Consider the following 20150-nt stretch of genomic DNA (forward strand, 5'->3'; position numbering starts at 1 on the left):
AATACCGCAAGATATTTCCATTTTATGTCACCACATTTAGCTCTATCTTTTTTTTTCATTATTTGTATAAGATCTAATATATATATGTATATATATATAACGAATTGGAACTGTTCGTATTTTTATAAAGTCGCTGTAAAATGTTATATACAGTTCGTATAATTTGAAAATACCGGGCGTAATTTGTTGCAGTCTGGACTACTAGGTGGCTCTTAGGTTGAATGCAATTCTTTCGTATTTTGATCGTGGCTTTGGTTTTATAATATATAAATTTCTCGCTGAAAAGAACCGCAGAATGATAATGCCGAATGAAAATATTTACAATAAAATAGTAAATTTATATTTATTTTAAATTATAAGGCTTTAAATCGCAAAAATCATTAAAAACCCAATACTTAAAAGCGAAACAGGTATCGAACAGAGTATTATACTGCGGACGCCACAGTTAGCTTTTTCCCATTGTGTTTTTCCCAAATTTATGACATTTGCCCAACTGTTATTCGGTGCATTTAATGCAGACTTCCGCGCTTTGACGTCAGGTTGGTATCTAATGCCTCCCCTATGAAATTAAGTTCACAAGGACGGCGTAAAGAATTCTTTTGGACCCATTGAGCTTAATACTAACCTAGGCTGCTGGAGTTTGTTTCCTGCCAAATAGCCTCACTCGCTCCTCTGTAGCCGAGGATTTAGACAATCCTACTCGAAAACGGTTGCCGTAGTTTGTTCGAAGTTCTCCTTGGCTCTGAATTATCAGGAACCAAGACGATTTATAGGTTAAGCAGTGGGTAATACGTTGGTATCTTAGGCTTTGGCCCAGGGTCGCTCCTGTGGCTTAGGGTGTCAGAAGGAAGGGTTGTTAGGCGGTGGGCTAAGCTGTGGCCGTCAGTGTGCCTCATGCGGTGCACGGTGGGCATATTTAGGGTTCTTTGCCACGTCTCTTTGGCCCCCTAGCAGCAACCCCTTTCGTTCCTTTTTGTGTAACTCCGTTCATATTCTCTCTCTTCCGTCTGACTCTCCACCTTCTCCTTACAATGCTTTTGGCAGATGTAACCCGGCTGTCCGCGGTGAGCTAGACTATGGCAGTTGACTTGTTTCTAGAACTTTACCTGCCGAACAAGAATTTAAAGTGGTTTTGTTGCTCGAGTGTAATTAATCTGTAAATTATCTTAGAACTGTAGCCGACGGTAAAGGGGACCCGTTGGGAATCTGGGTTTTGGGTGGGGCAGATCACTTTCGAGAATAGCTAGCGGTAAGGGGGACCCGTTGGGAATTCGGGGTTCTGGGTGGGATAAATAACTTGGGAAAAGGTTTGGGCACCTTATTGTTGTATTTCCCTTTTATATGTCATTTGAAACACAAAATACAAGCGTAAAAAAAGGGCGAATAAATGGACAATGGGAGCCGTTTCAAAGGCACTTTTCATGTATCACTACCACTGCTGATTCCAGGCCCTATCACGCATGCGCTGTCTTGCAGGGAAGCTCGATGCCTCCAAGTTCTTCAGTTGAGAGAGTAGTATTCTAAGCCGGTGTTCCACGGTGAGCTAGACTGTGGCAATTGACGTTTTCCTATGTCATTTTACTTGCTTTACAAGAATTTAAAGTAATATTCTTTTTACATTTTCTGTACCGTAACCCCTGTGGCTGGCGCGCGCAGCGCAACATTACCGCCTGCCAGAACATACAAGCTTGCCAAGAATGTTTCAAAATGCGGATAAGGCGCGAAGCGCTGTTCCGCCACCCCCCCAAACTGAAAGCAGAAATGGTAATATTTTGCCAGTTGGCTGTAGCTAAACTGTGAAGTTTGTTTACTGTTTACGTTTCTTCGCCCCGACTGAAAGCTTCGAATAGTGTCCAGTCGAGCTAGACTATGGCAGTTGACGTTTTTCCATGTTATTTTACTTGCTTTAGAAGAGTGTAAGGTAATATTTTGCCGGTCAGCTGTAGCTAAACTGTAATTTATCTTTGAGCTGTATAGGTCGGTGCAAGGGACCCGTTGGTACCATTGCGCAGCCTTCAAAGGTCAATTACAGTTTAGTTACAGCCGGCCGACAAAATATTACTTTAAATTCTTGTAAAGCAAGTAAAATAACATAGGTAAACCTCAACTGCCATAGGCTACCTCGCTGCGGACAGCCAGCTTAGAATTAACGTATTTTTAATTGTGCAACTGTGAGGTTTTCCTCCTGTTACACCTTTCAAACCTTTTTCCTGTGAATCTCCATTTCAGCGCTGAATGACCTCTTAGGTACTTGTCATGGTTTTTCATTGTTTTTCATATTTGTAAGATTAAATTGTAAGATTAGGGTATTTCAAATGTGTTGTCAGATTCAATTTCTGTTATTGAAAAACTGAGAATAATATGACAGATAAAGCCTGAATTATGAAACTGGTACAAGTGTGTTATGTAGTCATTCGCACCTTTTTTCGTTTCAGAGTTTGAGCAAAGAAGTCTGCGAAGATGGGGGAGGATTTCCTCTCTTTGAAGTGGAACAACCACAAACCAGCATTTTTTCATTTATTGAAAATATTAAGGGAAAAGGTAGGAATGGAATCTCTTAAATTAATATTTTTCAAGCATGTGATTGTGATGATTTTAGACTTTAATGCATAGCATTAATTGAACATGCCTCTGTAATTTTCTCATTCTTAATGACTAGAAAGGCATTTTATCTTGATGCATCAGCAGACTAATAAATTTGTGATGGATTGAACTATTTTTCCTGTCACTAGAGGGAACCACTTACCTCCTGTGTCATTGCTTCATTCTTATGTCAGTTGCAAAGCGAGGTGATTTGCAGCTAAAATTGTATATTCTTTTGTTTTCTTGGTCATCACATCATTGAAGGAATTTATCTATGGATATTTTTTTAATATACAGTACTGTAATTGGGAGTGCAGGTAATGTTGTAGGATAAACTGTACTATGAAGGAAATGCGTGTGTGTGATAAGACTTTTTTTGTGAAGGCTATAGCCAAATTGAAAACAAATAATTTCCTCTCTAGTAAACTTCTGTTTTGCAGTTGATGCAAAGCAAAAGTTTTCTAGAGTGATATACACATTTGGTTTTATTTTCTTACCTAAGTGAAGTTTCTAGCAGAAGTGATTTTCATTTTACTGTATTGTATGTGATGCGTAGCAACAATACGTATTGTCAGCCTTCTGGGATCATTTGATGTTAGATAGGTAGGTTAGTGGCGTATCTCTGTACAGTGTAATGTTAATTTGTTATTTTGACCTGAAAAGCATTTAGTTGTCATCACTGTATTAAATGTTTTAATTGGACCACTTTGAAATGCTGAAAAATAATTTTCTTTTCATTTCAGGGCTGTTATTCTGATGTGACACTAGCTTGCGGATCAAAGTTTTTCGCAGTCCATCGTTTGGTTCTTATGGCCTGTAGTGATTTCTTTATTGAAGTGTTTGATCATACTCACTGTCAAAAACCTGTTATTGTACTTAAAGACATCAAAGGCCAAGAACTTGAGGCTTTGCTAGATTACATGTACCTAGGGGAAGTTGAGGTTCAACAGACTGATCTTCCTGGTCTCATAAAAGCTGCGGAGTGTTTGAAAATTAAAGGACTTGCTGTTCCTGATGAGGATCCAACTCAGCCCGCAAAGGGTGACAGCCAGAAGGCCGGTGAACGTCCCGCAAAGAGAAGGCGTCAGGAACGGGAAGTGAGGGAAAGTGATCGTGGTAGTGTTACATCTCACAGTACTGAACGATTAGAACTCAGGGGCTCACACGCAACTCAGACTAGTGCTGTTCCACAGTATGCACATCATAGGACAGATATTGAAATTATTCAGGGAAGTGATCAAGACATTAACCCCAGTACAATCACGGTGTCTCATACGGGAGGTGAGACCCACCTTATTTCTCATGATACTTCTATCGTACAACGAACGGATGTGCTTCAGGTACACCCGGAACAGACTTCCTCCCCAAATAGAATACAGACTCATGAGACTCATCTCGAGCAAGAGTCTCATATGCACCATGATACCACGCAAGGACAACACAGTGAAAGTAAAGAGTTAGAAAGTTTTACTCATAGTGCGCCAGAGATAAAAGTTGAACATTGTGAATTAGAAGAAGAAATTGAAAATGGTACTCTAAAAAGTGAAGTGACAGAAATACATACTGATCCAATGGGTGAAACTGCTGCAGGAGTGGGTGAGTTTTCACACTTCATGACAGCAGAAGAGAACTTAGCCCACCACATGTTTCAGCAAGCCCAACAGGCCGGGCCATCCGGACTCCATAGACCGGCCGTAAGTTTATTTTGTAAAGTATTAGTAGTTTTTAGAGATTGTTTGTGTAAATTGTCAGATACTGTATTGGAATTTATCAATTGACTTGGGCAACCATTGTTAACTATCATGGAGTTGGCTGGTTAAATGGCCAGCTTTATGAGTGATTTTTGTTTTATCACATATCCGTTACTTCACATTGACCTTTGTTCAACTGGACTAATTGCCTTGGCACTCGAATAAGTAATCCTTCCAGTTGCACCTGGCTAGCCTGTGCCTGGATTTCATAGTTTCTTTGTGGCAACAAACCAAGTTACCTTTTTGTGTGCATACATGTCGTCCTGCAAATGACTTGCAAACTTCTGAGACACTTGTAAGTAGTAACAAGTCAAAGGTTGAGTTTTTAATCCCAGGGTTTGATGGCCCTGACTTTATTTATATCATCGTAACATCCCACATGCACAAGGTGTGGCTGTATACACCCAAGTCCAGACGACTGTTTATCGTCGGAAAAACTTGGAGTGTAGTTGCCATGAAGTTGTTTGCTTTAAAATTTTGGTGAGTTCTACAGTGCTTACATATTTGTGCTTTACTGCAAGGTAGTGTTCTTGGACCACTGTTATTTTTAATGTATGTATGCAAGTGATATGGTTGCTGGCCATGAAAACAAGATTGTTCAGTATGCCAAATGCAACACTTGTGGTTGTGGTAAAGTCTCCACTTATGAGAAATGAAGCTTCCCTTAGTCTCAGTTGGGACAGCAACCGAATCAGTTAATGGTGTAGTCGGTAGGGTAGGAGGTGAACTCCGGTAAAACGAAAACACTATTGATTAGCAGATCACATACAGATTTTTGTCCCTGTGGTAGCAGTCTTTTCTCTCCTAAGTATCTCTTCAGGATTTTGTGAAACTATGGTTGATGCCTTTCTTATACAAATAAGACTTCAAATAGCTTTTATAGTTCACATATACAAACCTTTGTTTCACAAACAGTTACTGTGTGGTGTCCTTGCAGTCTTGTTGGAGTCTGGTAAAAGTTGAATGATACCCATTCACTTGCCATCATTGTTGTTGGTTAACTTTGGTTACAGGACAATTAAATTAATTATTAGTCTGCAGGCATATTGTAAAACTGTGATTTGTATGCATAAAAAATGAAAATTTTATAGTTTGTAGAGCTGTCTTAATTATACATTGTTACATTGTAGTGACTGTAAAGGGTCATATTTTTATTCTTTTATGCTTTTCAATGTAGTGTCTGTTGCTTACCTATGCAGGATACCATTTAAGATTGGAAGTTCATTGACTGACCCATGACTGAATTTGACACTTTCAGGGCCGTGAGGGCAGCACTGAAACTGGTGGTGAAGATGTTAATATAAACCGTGGTGGTGTGGTGGGAGGTGGAATGTATCCATCTCACCTTTTAGCTGAAGCAGCACCTGAAAGTACATCTACTACTGTCACTAACCAGTCGGTGAGTAGAAATAGATGATATACTCTTTAAACTCTTCTTTAGCCTTACAGTAATTTTTACCCATTTGGATATGGTTTTAATGAGTGGACGGTTGTTTCAATATTTTGCTTTTACTTTTTAGTTTCAATTCATTCCCTGTTTAGAATTACAGTATTGAACTCTGAACCTTGCTATAGTGAAAATATTTGGATATTGATGCGTTCCCCCACTAGCAGGCTGTGTTTTACATGTGTATAATTATCATGTAGTTTGGAAAGCATTCAAAATTGATTGTTAGATGGGATAAATTACCAATTTGTTGTTTTTTGGCAATCTCTTTCATGATGCTTCAGTGTCACAAGGCTATAATTACGGAGTGTCTAATATAGCAGTTGATTGGGAAAATTTATGGTAGGTGTAAAAAATTCACTGAAATCATAATTTCTCCTTAAAGTTAAAGTTGTTGGTTTCAGTCGGTCGGACGTCAGTCGGGTAACCCCAAACCCCCACCATTGTTGTCACTCATGGCAGTAACCATCCAATAGACAGTCTCACTATCTGCTCCTTGACAGGGAGCGAACACTAGTCCCCGAGACTACGTGGCCAACACATTACCAACTACTAGCTGGGAAAAAGATTGAGTTAATAATTAGGTGAAATAGTCAGAGCAGTTAAAAAAATTAAGGAATGCATGAGGGATGGAAAAGGCAGTCGTAAAGTTAATCCCAAGTTGGAGAAAAACTGTGGTGTTTGAACCAGTTAATGTGCAATAAGTGATCCTGTTTGCCACAGGTGGACTAGAAGAGCCATATGCATATGTCCCAACATCCTGGGATAAGTAGGTGTTCTTTTATTTTACTTGGAATGGAGTATCTTGGTTTAACACAGACACATAAATAGGCTGTGTGAAAGTACAGTACAAAAATGGTATTGTGGTGAAACAAACTTTTTATGCAGCGTTATTTGTTAGGACTGGTATTTTTGGATTTGTCCGCCATTCTGATCTTTTGTTAGGCTGTAAGAAAATTGCTTAACTTTTATTGTTAGTCTCTCTCTCTCTCTCTCTCTCTCTCTCTCTCTCTCTCTCTCTCTCTCTCTCTCTCTCTCTCTCTCTCTCTCTCTCTCTCTCTCTCTCTCTCTCTCTCTCTAAAAACCCCCGAATGGTATTTTTGAAGGTGAATGAATTGTGGCAGAATAATACGCTGGCTCTGTGATGTTTATGCATTCTTAGTGAGCATGACATTCCCATATTATTGTTCAGTTTGAGGGTGACCGTCATTGTGGATAGCATCTCGTGTGACTGCTCTATTGTTCTCCCGCATTTTCACCATGTTGCACTAAGTGATTATTGTTCATTTATTATGGGCAAAACAAAAGACTTATCATCTGAAGTTATCGTGCAAATAATAGCTTTGAAGGAATCTGGCCTTCAAACCAAAGATAGAGTGAATCAAACTGGTGTTAGTGAGGGGAGTGTTCGGATGCACGTTGCAAGGTTCAGCTTGGACACTCCTAAGTCTTTGAATCGGCCTGGATGCCCTCACTGAACACACCAGGATTCGATTTCTTCACTATACGAGCTGTAAAACAAGAGTTTTGTTGTAACTCACTCTTCACCATGTTTTGTAGCCCTTTTACAGTACTCACGAGGGAGTTCAGACCGTTTCAAAGGGAGTGTCCAAACTACCACCCTCCCTGAACCTCGCCACATACTTCCGAACACTCCTCTCACTAACCCCAGTCTGATTCACTATATCTTTGGTTTGAAGGCCAGATTCCTTCAAGCTATTATCTGGGCGATAACTTCAGATGATGTTTTTTGTTTTGCCCATAATAAATGAACAATAGCCGCTTTACACAGTGCAACACAGTGAAAATGTGGGAGAACAATAGCACGGTCACACATGAAATGCTATTGACAATGGCAGCCACCATCAAAATTGAACGATAATAAATGGGAATGTCGTGCTCACTAAGGATACGCACACATCACAAAGCTGGCGTATTTTTCTGTCTCAAAAATACTCCTCTTTTTTCCCCAGAATAATAAACCTGGTTTATTATTTTGATGAGTATAGTATGCAGATCATGCTAAGTTCTTAGAATGGTTCGAGGAGATGAACAGAGTTCCTTTTGGTATTTATGGCCCCCAGAAAAAAATGTTGTGAGGGATGACTTGCACCTGGCTTAGACACATCACTTTGTTTTTTATGTGGGAATTTCAGTGTCCAGTTAGGGCCGCAAAACCATTTTAGATGTTCAGCAGGCACCATAGACTCACAGAAACTTCTCCCCTTTGGTTGTAAGGTTACATAATAATCTGATTTGATGAGACTGTTAGGGCTTGTATGATACTCCTAGGCCTTGTGTGAAGGTTTTTTTCTAAAATTAGGGGTCCCCATAGGGGGTTAGTGCTGTCAGTGCACCTCACACAGTGCACTGTGGGCATTACTTAGGGTTCTTTGCAGCATCCCTTCGGCCCCTAGCTGCAACCCCTTTCATTACTATCACTGTACCTTCATTCATATTGTCTTTCTTCCACCTTACTGTCCAAGTTTTCCTAACAATTGTTTCATAGTCCAACTACAAGGTTTTCCTCCTGGTGACCTTTCTAGTCTCAGTTCCACATTCAGCTCTGAATGATATCATAGGTCCCAGCGCTTAGCCTTCGGCCAAAATTCTATATTTATTCTAAAATTAGGGGTGAGCATTTAAGTAAAGTAAACTTGAGGAATTTGGACAGCTCCCTCAGGGCTTGTGTGAAGATTATTTGTAAAATTAAGGTTGAACTGTTGAGTGAGGTAAATTTAAAGAATTTGGACAGCTCTCTTAGTGCTTGTGTGAAAATTTTTTTTTTTTTTTTTCTAGAATTAGATGTGAACATTTGAGTAAGGTAAATTCAAAGAATTTGAACTGCTGAGGAGAATGAGACCAAAGGGAACATGCAAAAATTAAAAGGGGTAAGGGCCTGCAGCTGAGGCCAAAGGCACACTGCAATGAACTTTTAGTATCATCTACGGTTTGCCCTGTTAGTCACACTGTCATTTGTAATCCCCTTTGGGGACTAATGTGGAGTAGGTGATTGGTGGTTACCTTTTTGCTTCCTATTGAATTTTTTGTTCAGGTGATAGCCAATTTCATGTTGACCCTTGTATAATCATAAAAAGTAGCTATAATTGTATTTTGATGTCTTGTATAGTCTGTCTGGATCCCATATTCATTTAACTAAATCATAGCTTTCCTGAACAAGGCCTTGACATGTTGATCCATTGCCCTGCTTTCACCTCAACTAGAGTGGAGATTGACTGAGGTGAATCCCTCAGTTGCTGAATTATCACTGCCACTGCTTCCACCTGAAGCTTGTCTTTTTCCAAGAAATTAAGTACTTGAGTAATTTTGTAGCAGAGATATGACTGTTAAGGTTGTCTTATTTGCTTTTGCTTCAGCCAGATGTGTTAGCAAACTACATACTCTTAGCAGCCAAGAGTCCCATACCTTAGACTCCAAAGCTGGACTCCCTTTCTCTCATTCTAGTCAGCTTAGACCAAGTTTTCAAGCATGACAAAGGCTGTTCCAGCCCTCATCCCATCCCACTTTGACATTTAAAAATTTTTTAGAATACCTTTGTTAGGCTGGCTTCAAATGCTCCTTTCTGTAATTGATAAACACTTGCAAGGCAAAATATCCATGATTCTTCATCACCACTTGTAGAGAGCAGAAACCTTTTTCGAAAAAGAGTTTGTGTTTTTCAAGAGGCGCATCGTTGCTTATTGGTTACTGATGAAAGAACATATATGCCTCTTTGGGTCAATTTCCACGTGATTCTTGTCTTATAGACATCATTACTGTAGACTCAATGGAATTATATCCTAAGTGGTGGGGGAACATACCTCATGCTCACAGTTATTTTTTATTTCCATCTTTTAAACGAGAATCTGCCTTAAGGTATTTATTAGTATAGTACATGGTTTGAATATTGGTACTGTAGCACCTAAAGCAATACTAACATTAGGACCCTCATTCTTTGCCTCAGTCTTCATCCCTGTGTTTCCATTATTATGTGGTATTTAACCTATGAATTTTCTTCCACATGAAAATCCCACTTAGACGAGATGGTGACACATTTTCAAGTTTGGTATGCAACACTTTCTGGAGCTGTGCAGTTCCACATAGTTGTTGATATTCAGCCTGACAACTGCATCAGAATTATTGGCATATGTAAAGCACTTTGCGGATAAGAAAAAATCTTCCAATTATCTATGAGCATTGTTTTGCATTTCATATACAGTACTGTACTTTAAATAGAGCATTTAGTATTAAAGAATTAATAATAAAATCTCATTTGAACTCCAGATGAATATTCATTCCTTAATTGATATGGAGTTGGTATAATTGTTCAAATCTGTTGACTTCTTTTGTAGACATGTAAGGAATTGAGGCTGCTGACAAAGTGAAATCAGCTTCCGAGCATACATTAGTGCCCGCTCGGTTGGAGACTTCATTGTATGCTGGCAACAGGTCATACAGGCTCTTCCTCTAAGCGCTCGGCGTCAGTTCAGATGGTAGCGGCGTCTTCTCATCCGCAGCAAGCTTTGACGTTGTCAGTTTTGGATCTGTCTCTTGCCCCCATTCAGCAGCATTTGGATGATAATTTGTTTTTTTTTTTTCTAAGAAACCTTCTTCTACGAAACTGGCTAGAGATTTGTCATTGTCTCGTGTGTCATTGGTCGAGGAGGGTGTGGATAAGGACCCAGAGAAAGATTCTCCTCCTACTGCATATGTAGCGCTGTTGAGGTTTCTTCTATGCAGCTTTCCCACCTTTTTCTCTCCAACTGCTCCGTCTTCGCCTGCGTCAACCTTTCAGACAAGCAGTCTTCCAAATGAATCGTCCAAGTTGCCTAAGATGGTGCTCTCCACCTCTGTAGGGAAAGCACTGAGTGAAGTTGAGGTTTGGCTTTTGGACAAGAGGGAGAAAGGAAAGGCCTGCTTCAGCTACCCCCTTGCAAGACTGTTAATTAGAAGATATCAGTGTTATGCCACTGGAGTAGCTCCTTCCTTGGGTGTCCCTGCCTCCTCCCAGGGGGGCTTCTCCAGTCTGATTGACTCTTCTCGTAGGTCTGCCTTTTCAGCAGCCAAGATAATGTTCTCTTTAGCCGAGCTCGACCATTTGCTTAAGAATATGTTCGAGATATTTGAAGTGGTCAGCTTTTATACTGGACGGTGGGAGTTCTTGCTAGAAAGATTCAGGAACACCCTCCTGTACCAATGGATTTGTTCTGAGATCTTGTTGGTGTCCTCTCTTGTGGAGATAAAGGGATTAGAGACAGTTCTCGTGAATTGGCCTCTCTCTATGCCATGGGGATTTTAAAGAAGAGGGAGCTTTGATGCTCTTACATCACAGCCCAGAAGTCTGCCCTTCTCCTCTCCCCTCTAGCACGTGAGTTTTTGTTCCCACAGGTGGTGGTGAATAAGATTCCTTCGGTTTTACAAAGGAAGTCGACGCAAGATCCTTTGGTGCCATCCTCAAGGTGTCCTAAGGAGCTCCCCTCTTTTAGCTCCAAGACATCTTCTCTGTAGCCCTTTCCCTTTTGTGGGAACAGGTGAAGGGCTTAACCAAGAGGTCATACCAACATGTGTTTCACCCCCTGTTTGATCAAGAAATCGTCAACCAAGTCTTCAGATAAGAAGTGAAGCCAGTGTCCCCAGTAGGTGCCAGGCTCCTGTTCTTTTGGGAGAATTAGAGGAAGAAAGGGGCAGAACAAAGGTTAGTGGAAGGCCTCAGGTTTGACTACTCAATACCATTCAGAGAAAGACCTTTATGCAAGACGCATACTTCAACGTCCCCATACACCCACACTCAAGGAAGTACCTAAGATTCATATTTCAGGACCAAATCTTCCAATTTCAAGCTTTGTGTTTCGGACTAGCAACGGCTTCTCAGGACCCTGACCTAAACTTCTTTGCCGACACATCAGACTTGGGTTGGGGCTGTCTCCTAGGAAACAGGAAAGTCTCATGGACCTGGTTGCAAGAACCAAAGGAATGGCACATAAATGTGTGAGAACTAAAGAAGGACCCATTTCTTTTTGCTCTGTGAAACAGCTAAGGATCTGCTTCTCTGGGCAAACCAGAATCAGACAATACTGACAAGATTTGTCCAGGGCAAACTTGAATGTGCTGGCAAACCAGCTGAACCGAGGCAACCAAGTCATTTCTATGGAATGGACTCTACGTCCTTTAGTCTGCTCGGCCCTGTGAAGACTGTGGGGAAGATTGAGTCTGGACCTCTTTGCGACACCCAGAAATCATCGTCTACCTCTTTTGCTCACCAGTTTCAGATCCCTTGGCATGGGCAACGGATGCAGTGCTTCAGGACTGGTCCAACATGGAGCTATATGCCTTCCTTCCCTTCAGAATGATGTGAGAGGTATTAAACAAATTCCAGTCCCACCAGAATGTGTCGATGATACTGATTGCCTCATTTTGGTCTCTTAAAGGAATGGTTTCTGAACCTCATGGGGCTTCTGGTAGATTTCCTGAGGCTGCTCCCTCAAAGACACAATCTTATCAAACAACTGCATGTCAGATTTCATTAAGGGTTGCTACGCTAGCTGTGACAGGCTACAAACTGTCAAGAAACTCCTCAGAGCTAAGGGTTTTTTCGAGAGCAGTTGCAGAAGCTATTTTGAAATGCAGACGTCAGTCTTCTTGCAGTGTATACCAGACCCTCTTCTTTGTGGCCATGGCAACAGCTGAGAGGGTTAGTGAAATATAGGCCATAGATAGAAGGATCAAGTTCTCTGGAGGAGATGCGATCTGTTCATATACCCTGGGATTTCTTGGAAAGAATGAGAATCTGTCTAAGCCCTGGCCTTTTTCTTTTAATGTCAAGAATTTGGGAGAGATACTGGGACCAGGGGAGGAAGAAAGAATACTTTGCCCTGTGAGGGCTTTAAGTTTTATCTTTAGAGGACTGAGAAGTTAGAGGGCCTTCCAGTAATCTGTGGACTTTAGTCAAAGATCCTTCGCCACCTCTTTCGAAGAATGTACTCCCTTTTTTTTCCTAAGAGATCTTATTAGAGAAGCCCATTCTCAAGTAGGGTAGAGCTCTTACCTGCTCTGAAGGTTAAAACACATGAAATCAGGGCAATGGCTACGTCATTAGTGTTTATACCACTTATCTTGGTACGACATTCTCCAAGCAACATATTGGAGATGCAAATCAGTATTTGCATCCCACTATTTAAGGGATGTAAAAACGGTTTTTAGTGAATGCAGTACCTTGGGTCCTTTGTTGGTGGCTGGCATGGGGAGGAAATGAAGGAAGCATCCCTTCCATCCTTTCTCCTCGCCTTGAACTATGGTGTTGAGTTCTAGGGGAGTCTAGGGGTGCTAGGTACTTGGAGACCCTCCAGTTTTTAATGGTTGGGTGGTGACGTTTTTAAAAGGTTTGGTGTAACCGTGTTGTTATCTGGTGGTTTCTTGGTGGTGCTGCGCCATGGGTAGGGGCAATTATATATACTTTACTAGCATTCAGAGATGTCCTTCACTGTAAGGCTCCCACTGAGGGTAGTAGGCGATCCAGGGCCATGCCCCCTCGCCTCTACTGAGTAAGATGAGTGCCAGCCAGAGGCAGTATCTTCCTGCAGCAGCTCTCTTACCAGGCAAGGAAACAACAGTCATTGTCCCAATGCTAGCAAATTTTCTATTCTCAAATTCATTACATTATCTAATGTTTTGGGGTAGAGCAGTCCATGTATCCCACCTCCTGTTAGTGTGGAATCAGCTATGTAATTACTTGGTAAGTCATAAAAATTACATTTTTATGATAAAGTTTTATATATACTTATCAACTAATTACAGAATGGGAGCCCTCCCTCCTCCCCTAGCATGGAATTAATGGCAAAAACAAATTGAAGCTATTTGCTCAGTTGTTCCTCTTTTCCAAAATTGGGTGGGGTTAGTACCTACACCAAAACAAAAGAATCGCTACAGTGAGTTTCAAATTTTAGCTGCCGATAATAGAAACTGTTAGCTATGTAATTACTTGGTAAGTATATATAAAACTTTATTTTATCATAAAAATGTCATTTTTATCAAGTAATTCCCATATAGAGATCAGAAATTCTGTAGAATGAATGTGATTGACAAACCCCAAGGACTTTTCATATTTAATAACACTTAAAGGTTTTTTAGTAATCTGGTGCAGGAGCCACCAATCTCCTGTCTTGGAGAGTGTTTGCCAGATTGGAAATTTTTGTCAAATGGAAGGACAGTTTTTCTTATTTTATTTTTTGTTTATGGAATCTGATTGAGAAGGATTAGATCCTGGCTCCAAAGAACACCATAGACGGCCTTTTATTTTATTTTTTAAGATGAAAAGTTGCATGGACGGAAAAATGTAATCATACAGAATTCCTGACCATGAATACAGAAGGTAAGAAATAGTCACTGAATTGAGAAAGCCAAGGATTGACTAGCAGATGCTCACTATCGCTCGCATTTGCTAGTTTTTTATTAATAGTTCTGATGTAATTAATATTGAAATTGTACAACCGGAGTAGTATTTACTGTGATCCTCATAATGCAAGTGGTTCATAGTTGCCATGAGGTTAATTAAACACTTCATATAAATTATAAAGGCTAAACAACTTACGTTTTGGTTTGAAAAACCTCTATACATTACTTTTTTAGAAAAAAAAATTGTCCTTGAAAATATATAAACATTTTGTTAACATTACTCAGTCTCAACACATTTTATTTCATCCTAAAACATGGAGAACTTGCAGCAACCAAAAATTCATTCTTGGCATTCTGAGGGCTTGGCTATGTACCATTAACAAGTTGCAGCAACCACTGACCAAACGCAATTACCTCTGGTCAAGCTCGCATGTTAACCATTAGCGTTAGCCTTTGAAAGTACCGGAATACGTGGCTGCTTTTGATGCATTTTCCAAGACAGTAATTTGCAGTCTGGTGCCTGGCTGTACAATGGGCAAGATCTGCCTGAAGTCACCGCCAAGCACCATTACTTTAGAACCAATTGGGGTGTTTAGCTTCATCAGGTCATGCAAAACATAATCAATAATGTCCAAAATGTCAGATGATACCATAGGCGCCTTGTCCCAAATAATATAAGTTTTTTGAATAAGCTGCTTTTCTTTTTTGGAGAAATGGCAGTAGAAATCAGGATGGATGTCAAGTGGGAGCTTGAATGCAGTGTGACATGTCTCTGGAAAAACTAGAATCTGTCTTCAGAATCATTCCGCCAAGAATTCTTCCACCTCCTGGAGAAACTCCTATTGGATTAGAAACGTATTCTTGTAGACATCTTCACGACTCCAGGATCCTTTGAAGCAGTCTTCAGCTCCTGAAGCATTCCTGGAAAAATGCCAATGGGATTATAATGTCTTCCTAAATTCTTAAAGACTCCAGGATCCTGTGAAGCCATCTTCAGTTCCTGAACGGATTCCTGTTGGATCCACTTCCCTTCAAGAATGTAGGCTTCTCCCAAAGAAATCTTTGAAGCCTCTTGTCTCCAGGAAAGACTAGAGGCCTTCAGAGTTCCCAGAAGCCCTTTGAATTCATCTCCAAGAACGTGGGCTTTGCCCGTTCGCGCACAAGACTAAAGAACAGAGTTTTACGGAGAAGTAATCAGAGACGAAAGGCTTCGAAGAGCCTGGAGATTGTCTTGAAGCTTTGGAAGCCCCAGAAGCCTGCGAAATTCAAAAAAAGTTGCTGTGCGAGGTAGATATTTTAGTTATGCAATTACTTGGTGAGTACAGGCAGTCCCCGGTTATCGGTGGCCTTGGTTATTGGCGATCCTGTTTTTTGGCACTTGTCTAGCGACGACAATTTTCGACACCGATTCCCAGTTATCGGCACCAATCTCCAGTTATCGGTGCTGATCCTCGGTTATCGGCGGCACTGATCCCCGGTTATCGATGCTGATAACCAGATACCGGCGCCGATAACCTAGGATCGGCGCTGTTATCGCCGATTTTCGGTTATCGTCACGCTGTTGGGAATGGATCCCTGCCGATAACCGGGGACTGCATGTATATATGAAACTTAATTTTATTATGAAAATATATTTTTTTGAAGGAAGGAGAAATATGAAGGCTGAATCTTAGGGAACAGAATAATTTAAAGATTTTGAATGGAAAATGCCATAAAAAAAGTAAGGAAACTGTGAAAGAAAACAGAACCATGAACAAATGGTGAAGTATTAGAAATGGCAGAAGGAGCAAGAATTTTGTCTTAAATATAAACTTGGCCTTGATACAGAAATATAAATAGTGTAGTGGCGGTTTTTCATGGCTGAGTGCAAAGAACTTCTTGTTATCACTTAAAACAGTTGTCAACCCTGTAAAATGCAAAACATTGTTGTGCTTGTGTTGTTTAAAGGTCATTCTTCAAAATGTTGAGAACAAATTCCACCCATTAAGAAAAACTTGGTTGCATGCATCCATCATCACTTCAGTATTCATGTTTTTCTCTTGATTGAAAAGGCTAAAGAAGAGCTGTTTAATTGATGGTTTTTGGAAGTGTATAGTACCATACAGCATTTGTAGCATAGCATTTTCTTGGTATTTTTGTTTACTCTGGCAGAAATTGTAGGTAAGTGATTTTTTTAATTTTTTGTTTCATCAGGATTTTTAATGCCACACTTCATGCTAAGCTGTGTTACACTCCTTACATTATGTTGTATATGCTCATGCACTAAGAACAACCTATATATTTTATGCATTTTTACCTGCTGAAGGTGGTGATAGGATATTGTTCAAAGTAGTCAAGAAGTATTGGTGGGGTATCAGTTGTTATAAGGTAAAGGGGGGCTTCCTTGAAGATGGTGGTGAAATTGCTTTAACTTGCCTTTGAAGTGTACGGCATACTGACCAGAACACTAAGAATTGTGTCCATGTTCATTCTCACATGCCTGATTCTCTCATCAAGTGATTTTCATAATCTTTTTGTTATTGTGAATTTATTAAATGATACTGATTTTAATTTCAATGGTAGTGGAAGTAGAGTTGTTTTAATGCACACCCATTACTTTAAGCCTAATCCGTTTAGCAGCTGTCTCCTAAAATATCCCAGAATAAGAAGAGCCCCCTTTCCACCTATCTGCTTATATATCTAGGTTCTTGGGTGATCATGTTAGTAAATGGCAGTCATTCTTTGCTTGTCAGATGTGTGAATAACACTTCAATATTCTTCAGAAATTTGTGGCTTGACCCTTCAAGATTTCCTTGGGGAGTTGGATGTTTCCGATATATGGCATATGAGCTTAGGGATAGTATTCTTTATCACTGGAAATTTAATTTTCTTGATGCAATGCTATTTTTTGTCTTATTCTGAAACTCTCAGGAAGTCGTGTTTGACCACAGATTGTTGCAAGATGTAGCCAGTCTTGGAGTATGAGTCCCCTTAGAACCACCTGCTCCCACCTGCTTCTGATACCTCAGAAGAGTGTTTGGTTGCCCACAGGTCAGAATTAGCTGCATCAGTTATGTTATCATTAGAGGAGTCAGACAGCCACATGAGCTTATTAGAGCTGCCGAGAGCAACCAGATTTGCTGAACAGCAGCACAGTTATGCAGTAAATGTGCCTCACTGAAGAACTGCTCAGTTCCAGAGGTCCTTTATTCCTCACCCGTTGGACTGTGGAACAGTCTGCCTGAGGATATCGTGCAGTTGGCACTTCCAGAGTTCAAGTGAAGATGCAATGCATTACTACCCTAATACTATTCTCTCTGCATTGTAATACATTTTTATCTAGTATTTATTAATTTGCTAATTTATTTTTTTCTTTTTTAGTGTGTGAGACCACCTCTTTCTTTATTTCCCTTTACTTCCTTTTACTTCTTCCTAATGAACACCATATTCTTTGGAAGCTTGAATTTCAAGTCGTGGTCCCCGTGAGCTTGTTCCATATGAATAGGGTTCATCTTCTGAATAATAATAATAATAATAATCAAATGATTTATGACATATGTGGCAGAACTTCTAAGGGGAGGCTTCACTGAGATGCTTGAAAACATGGGATCTATTGTTAGTTTTCAGATACCTTTCTAGAGATACTCTGAATTCATTGATCTTTTTCCCCTAAATAACTTTGAAAACAGCCTTACTATTAACCTTAGATTCTCCTCGATGAGTAAGTGAGCTTCATGCCTTATCCAGCCAGGTGTCACACACCAAAAACTTTGGAGTATTGGCCAGTCTTGAATGCCAGGTTTCCTAGCTCATTGTTAGACCTGCCCTCCCTGCTTAGCTAACAAGAAAAATCTTACTCTGTGTTTTGTCACAGCCATAGGATGTAACCTAGATAAACTCTTGTTTTTAGAAAAGGATGTTAATGGTTAGTTTTATCGATTGGCATGGCAAAGAGAATATATTTTGGCTGGGGAAAGTAATCCTAAGTGCATATTGATCCAGTGCAGATTTCAAATAAGAGTCTTGTGGCCATGGCCGTAGCAGCTTTGGTTACTTTTAATGTAACCACCGATGTGACTGTAATTATAAACATGACTACATTTGTTAGGTTTTACTTAGAGATGTAACTCATAAGGGTTTAAATTCATAAAGAACCTACTGGTCTGCTTTTCACCAGATATATATATGTATTTGTAATAGCCACAAAGTCCTCTTAACAGTTTTTCCACAATTTTTGGATGTGCTTGTCACCACAAAGGTTAAGTTCCAAATGAAGATATTCTGATGCCAGTGGCAGCATTTGAACCTCCACCTGATGTGTCAGCATAAGGTTAACATGAGAACTTGACCATACATGAATACATACAGTAGGGTCTTATGTAGCTTATATCCTTAAAAGTAAAATACAGTAAACCTAGACCAGGCAGTACTTAACCAGATTAAGTAGGAACCCCTTTTTAAGGCTGTATCATACTATTAGTCTAAAAAAGTAGTTCAGTTTAAGTAAAGCAACGGCTGAATATCAGATAAAAGGTAGCCTCAGCCAGATAAAACAGCAAATATATTATGGAAGATATGGTTAGATTATATCCATCCTGAGAATCACTTTTAAAATTTCTTATAAACCTTTTCGAAGACAAACGCCTTGCTATTACAACAATCATGGCATGCAAGGCAGCATTAATGGAACCCTTGCTTTATGGATTCGGGATTGACTCTAACATAGAAATTGTCACTTCCCTTCTCTGGTCTTTTGCACTATAAAGACCTGTTTCCTGAAAGGCCTCCAATAACTTGGTCCCTGAGCAAGGTGCTTGGACTTACAGTATATCAACCTCTCAGTTCAGTGGACCCAATACAACCACAACTCACATGCTGCAAAAGGCAATCTTCTTGATTGTGTTAGCTTCAGGAGCTTGCATTAGTGAGCTGGGCTCTCTTAGACAGGATGATACATTGTGCAAACAGCTGACCATCAATTATTATTGTCCCCTGGTTCGTCATTCCTAGCCAAGAATGAGAATCCTTTAAGAAAGAAATCTATTTTGATAAGAAAACTCAATTTAGCAGACATTTTGATAAGAAAAGCACTTTGTTGGCAATTGGTTGAGCTTCAGACCGTCATGATGGGCATTATGAAGAGTTAGAGGAATTTATTTCTGGTGATAGAAATTCATTTCTCGCTATAATGTGGTTTTCCACAATAAGCTGTAGAACCAATTGGTTCTTAGCCACGTAAAATAAGTGTAATCCTCCCCTAGAGAGCTGTTAATCAGCTCAGTGGTCTGGTAGAACTAAGCTATACACTTACAAGCACTTAAGGTTACCTAGAAGTCACAGCGAACATCCCAGAGGGTCCGATTCTCCTTCACCCTAGCACAAACAAACACTCCCTGCAAGGGCTGAGAATGATTGTAGTTTCTCTCATTAAAAAGGCAAATCCACACCACTCCTTTCCTAGGTCACATGATATTAGAAAAGTAAGTTGTTGGCATTCTTCAGAAATGTTTCTTTCAAAGAAGTCTCCGAATGTACAGGGTGGTCATCAGAGACAGTATTTTTTGAAAAACATCACTGTATTGCCGTGAGCGCAAACAAATCAACTACTCTGTGTATCAGTAGGTGGTATGATTAGTCTTAACCCCTAGGTGCTGCAGCAGAAAACCAGGGGTCGTATTGACAGTGAGTATGCTAACTATCGCTGGGAGAAGGGCGACAGTACTGCAACCAAACCCCGCATGCTTAGGTAAGCCACTGTAGAACTGCATCCTAAAACATAAGTTTGTGTATATAGGCAGTCCCCGGTTATCGGCGGGGTTTCCTTTCTGAGGGTGTGATGATAACCAAAAATCACCGATAACCGACAATCGGTGATTTTTGGGGTTACTGGCCCTGAAAAGCGCTGATTTTCGGTTATCGGCGCCTCTGTTAGGGCTATGTATCAGCGCCAGTACCCAATTATCAGTGCGATAAGCGGAAATCGCTGATTTTTGTTGCTA

At 40.2% G+C, this 20150-nt stretch overlaps 1 protein-coding gene across 11 annotated transcripts in view; it reads left to right on the top strand.

Moving 5' to 3' along the window:
* Positions 1-390: 390 nt before the first annotated feature.
* LOC136849010 (protein tramtrack, beta isoform-like) overlaps positions 391-20150 on the top strand; it is a 93436-nt gene continuing 73676 nt past the window's right edge. For 4 of the 11 annotated variants that reach the window (XR_010856195.1, XR_010856197.1, XR_010856198.1 and 1 more), the window contains exons 1-4: positions 415-539; positions 2436-2541; positions 3327-4277; positions 5593-5733. Coding sequence is in view for 7 of the 11 variants with exons in the window: in XM_067121852.1 (XP_066977953.1) it covers positions 2461-2541; positions 3327-4277; positions 5593-5733 (1173 nt within the window). In the remaining 4 variants the exon portion in view is untranslated. Of the gene's footprint in view, positions 540-624; positions 2248-2435; positions 2542-3326; positions 4278-5592; positions 5734-17082; positions 17211-20150 lie in introns of those variants that run through there. The other 7 variants (XR_010856196.1, XM_067121851.1, XM_067121854.1 and 4 more) reach the window with 6 other exon arrangements.

Source organism: Macrobrachium rosenbergii, chromosome 20, assembly GCF_040412425.1.
Source record: "Macrobrachium rosenbergii isolate ZJJX-2024 chromosome 20, ASM4041242v1, whole genome shotgun sequence".
Lineage (NCBI taxonomy): Eukaryota > Metazoa > Arthropoda > Malacostraca > Decapoda > Palaemonidae > Macrobrachium > Macrobrachium rosenbergii.